Source organism: Cryptotermes secundus, unplaced genomic scaffold (genome assembly GCF_002891405.2).
Source record: "Cryptotermes secundus unplaced genomic scaffold, Csec_1.0 scaffold1415, whole genome shotgun sequence".
Taxonomy (NCBI): Eukaryota; Metazoa; Arthropoda; class Insecta; order Blattodea; family Kalotermitidae; genus Cryptotermes; species Cryptotermes secundus.
The window spans coordinates 468,149-472,938 of record NW_019744143.1 but is presented as its reverse complement, the minus strand read 5'-3'; the positions used below and the strand labels follow the sequence as shown (position 1 = coordinate 472,938).

Here is a 4,790-nt window from a genome sequence, read left to right as displayed (position 1 = left end):
TAAGAAAGTGGCTAGCCTCTGCTGGCGCAGACTTTTACAGGCGCAGCATACAGGCTCTTGTTCATCGCTGGCAAAAGTGCATAACGAATGGTGGTGATTATGTGGAAAAATAACTGTAAGTAGCTGAAACCTTGCTCTAATTAACTGCATTATTACACTTTCTGTATCTGTTGTAGTTGTCATTAAAAAGAATAGGAGGCATTATATACGGAACATTCCTCGTACACTGAAAGCACAGACTTGTTCATTAGTGAGACATCTGGGTCTGCATTTCATCCACCAGATGTTGGAAGTCAGGTGAGTATTGGGTGAGGGCCAGTTTCAGGCAGTCCTGGAGATGTTCACCTGTCATGTTGGAGAGTTGTTTTCTCTTTCTCATTTTTAGGTAAGAAAGCGCAGTTTCACACAAATAAGTTGAACCGAAGCAGGAGTGTACAATTTTGCTCCATCTTCTTAAGTTGGGAAATTTCTGTCTAGGTACTAACTTCCAAAATGATTATTGTCCAGCAAGAGTCTTGAGAAAAATGTCACTTTTAAGGGTTAATATCTCATTCTCAAGAGATGCCTTGCTCAGTGGGTAATTTCCACAGAGAGTAGCTGCAGTTTCTTTAATGTTTAAATCTGATTTGAACGGGAATGACAAGTACTCTACAGCTGTTCTAATTTTTTGGAAGTCACAGAATCTATTTCCGACATCTTGGATAACAGAACAGATTCTGGTCACGTACTTCTCTGTCTGAAAAACAAAATTAGGAGATTTTTCCAAACTGTCCTGCATATTAGGAAAGTGATCAAAAGTATTTTTAAATCCTTCAAAAAGATTATCAGCTATTTCAAGAAAACACTCTTTTACAAATTCCCCTTCAGTGAAAAATTTGCATTTTTAATGATCATATTGTGTATTTTCCCTTAAAAATCTGAATATAATCATATTATATTACAAGTGAATTTACACGCTTTTCATATATAATTTCTTTATAGGCCTATGAGATCTACCAAAAATCGTCCCGTGATCAATGTGTTGGATATGCCTGACATAGGACATAAAGCATACCAACAGGCATTTTAAATCTGTTGATTCCTGAAACTGATTCTACTGGGTCACCAACTGATGGTCGTAATCTGTGATTAGTGCAATGCCACACAATTAAAGAAGAAAACCTGTCCTTCATTTCAGAACGCCAGCATTAACCCCCAACATCACATGCAACACAAAATAATTAAGTTTTTAAGGAATATTCTGTCCTGTGTTTTCTTCTTATATATCTACTTAATGACATACTGAAGTATGGCTGCAATTATTAATTTGTTACTAAATGCATGTTTGCCATTTTACTCTGATATTTTTCTTATTAGTGCTTGTAATGAGATTTCATAGAGCTAGTTTTGAGAGATGGGTTTTCGTCTGTAGATTTTATTACCATCTTACTCCCACCTGAGTTTTAGAAACCCACTTCATCTATGAAGCAAGGTACGCAGCTGAATCAGAGGCAAGCAAGTGGACAGTTTCTTGAGTTGCTCTAAAAGAAAACGGTGAAACAGGGAGTAATGTTGGCACTTAGTTTATTTTCCTAAGAGTCCCACACCTTTAACAAATCACAGACACATGATGAATGCCAAACCTTGTTCCACAACATTGCTGGTAAATGAGTAATGAACTAACTCCATGGAACTGAGCCTTTCTTGAGAAGCCGCCAGTTGCTCAGCTACTCAAGAATTTCCCAACACTTTATGAAACCCGAAGGTTCAGACCCATGTTCACAAGAGCCCTCCCTGTCTCCATCCTTAGCCAGATCAAACCATTCCATCCTATCTTCATCCTACTTCTCTGAGATCAATCTTAAAACAAGTCACAACAATCTCATTGTGCACTACTAACCAGTATCATGGCGACATGTGAGAACCTGTCATATGTTTGGCAGATGTAGGACAATCCACTGTCATCCAGTAGGATCTTCTGAAGAATAAACGTTGCCACCGTCTTTGAGAGCTCAGAGCCACTTTCCATGATACGAAGACACAGTGGGATGATTTCTGTTGTCAGAAGGAATGTGATCACCTCTTGTTCATCAGTCTGCAACACACAGCATTCTGTACGCTCACAAGGTTCAATGTGGACTCAGTGAAACCCTCAAGTAAGGTTTCTTTCAGGACCAGGGAGGAAAATCTTAAATCAAATAAATTTAATGAGATTACTGACCTAAGACCATTCAAACTGAACAATAAATGAGGAAGAGGTTTATGCTGAGGAAGGCACACTAAATATAGGATCCAGTGTACTGCACTTTCTGGAGTATTAATTTCTCATTTCATAACTTACAAAGTAAAAACAAATAAGAATGTGGACATAAAAATTATTTGTTATTATTTGCAACAAAGTTATTCTTCTCCTCTTCATAAAACACCAAACATTAAAATAACTAACCTTAAAGAGCCTATGACCATAAACTGGTCTTTAAATTGTATTTCAAGATTTCCTGGCAGACCATACGCTGCTTTCCCTGGTGTTACTCTGGGGTGTGCCCCACAGTAAACATGCACAATAAATCTTTAAGGGTACTGCCTTCTGTGATGTAAAGCCATGTAACCTGGTAAAGTCCACAAACACTTCAAAGGAACATACTGCCTCCATCTTCAGGACTGAAGGGAAAGACAAGCAAGAAACCAACAAGAGGCAGTAACAAGGAGAGATCAATAGCATGCCCCTTCTGTTTGTTGTGACTGTCCCAGAAGTCCTTTTTTTTTTTTTTTCCAGATTATTAAACAACTCAAGCAACCAAAAAAAGTCATAGATATGTAACTTATGCCCACATCTTCCACATTCTCTATCAACTGTTTCACAGTGAAATTGTTTCTGTCATACCTGCAGTCACATACAGGGTGGCGCAAGAAATGATCCAGTTTTCCATTCACTATTAAATATCCAACCATGCACACACTTTGAGGTGCACATGGGACTGAAATCGACTCATCATCAGAACTGTCATTTGTGTTGTCATCATGGGCACACCTATTTGACTGACCTAATGGTCAACCTTGCTCACACACACTTTGGCATGGGAGAACACGAGTCTGTTCTGTCGCGTCAGCTTCCTCCATATCTGTTTCATCAAAGTCTTTCTCAGTTGCCCCCAACGTTCAATTTCATCTCTGTGCAAGTGTTGATTTTTTAAATTCATGACTTCATGTCCTCACAGTGTGAGATTTGGGACAAAGAAACTTGAAAAGTCATTAGAGAGACTGAAGCAGAAAGAGCTGACCCTGTGTGCTTTCTATCTCACCAACCTCTCAGGATAGTCTCTCACAGCTGAAGTTTATCTATTATATGATATGTATACACTGTCTGTTCTTTGAACAGAAAAACCATTGTACAGAATGACCCCAGTTACATTCAATTTGGTGACCTGTAACGAGCAAATAAAAACAGTCCCATAAGGGGGCAGGGAAGAAGTACGGAACCATAATTCATGGCTGTGCAATGTACAATTGTTGTTTAATATCTCTGGCACAATTCAGAGCTAAATATAAAATCACAATCAAGTTAACAAGTGAAAATAATGAAACTCATTCTAAAAAAACAAAAAATGCAAACTAAGCATACACACAAAGTATTTAAGAATTTTTAATACAGTTGAATGGATTAATTCTTAATAATCCAGCTTTTATTTGCAGCTTACAGCTCATAAACACTGCATTTCACACTTTTAAGGGAGTTTAAAAAAACCAGCCCATCAACCAGATTATGGGAGGGGGACTATTAAAGTTTATGTGCCACCCTAAGAGCCCCTTTTGTGCTAATTTTGTAGTGCATAAAGATGGCAAACACACAACACTTGGGACCCCACTGATCACAGCTGATAGTGCCAGTGCCATGAGCATTGTTATAAAACTGGCACAGCCTCTACTGAAACAGGGTAGACTTTGTGGATGGATAGGGGTGACTACAGATGGGGTTTGGATTGGTGACTTGATTTATTGCCTACTTATACACTCATGACACGTGACACTTTACAGGTAACTGACACAACAGACTATCATCCTCAATCTACCACAGTCTCAGCTAGCCATTCCATGGCAAATGATTCAAAACAGGAACTATAACAGTCTCACTGAATTACACACTAAAAATTCACACATAAAGTCTTCTTTTCATAGCCAGACTTTTAACTGAGCACTCCTGCAACTGACTCTTTTCTTCATAGCCTCCCATACAGAAATGAACTGGGTCACCGCTGCTACATTTCAACTGTCTTTGGCGGCTGCTGATCACTCACTCACTTGTAACTGCTCACTGCTGGCTAGATTCCAACTGTCTTCAGCGGCTGCTACATTTCAACTCACTTCATAGGCTGCTACACTTTAACTCGCTTCGTAGGCTGCTACACTTTAACTGACTTCATAGGCAGTGTAGTTCTCTTATAAACCCTAAGCCGGACAATGGGAAAACGCTTTGCTTCCTTGTTGCCTAGTCATGTGTTTACCGGCACTGCTGGCCTTCACTGCCAGGAGTTCTTTAGGGCTACATGGCAACTGCAGCGTCCCGTGTTACGTCACTGCAGGGAAAGGGGTGTTGACTGGGCTATTGCCGTAGCAACACCAATGCTCCGAAAGTGTTATGTCACCGCTGGTGGGGTAGGGGAAGGAGTGTTGACTTTCCTGTTGCCGTAGTAATGACAGCGCTCTGATGGCAATTCACCACTGGGGAGGAAGGGGGTGTCCTCCATAGCACAACACCTCACAATATACAGGGTGTCCCAGGAGGAATGTGCCAAACTTCGGGAGGGTGTTCC

The 4,790-nt window shown here is 40.0% G+C and overlaps 1 protein-coding gene across 3 annotated transcripts in view; it reads right to left on the bottom strand.

Moving 5' to 3' along the window:
- The window catches only part of LOC111874595 (CCR4-NOT transcription complex subunit 9), a 32,467-nt gene that overhangs the window by 11,824 nt on the left and 15,853 nt on the right, over positions 1-4,790 (bottom strand). For all 3 annotated transcript variants that reach the window (XM_023870221.2, XM_023870220.2, XM_023870219.2), the window contains exon 4: positions 1,880-2,074. In XM_023870221.2, the coding sequence (XP_023725989.1) occupies positions 1,880-2,074 (195 nt within the window). The remainder of the gene's footprint in view (positions 1-1,879; positions 2,075-4,790) is intronic.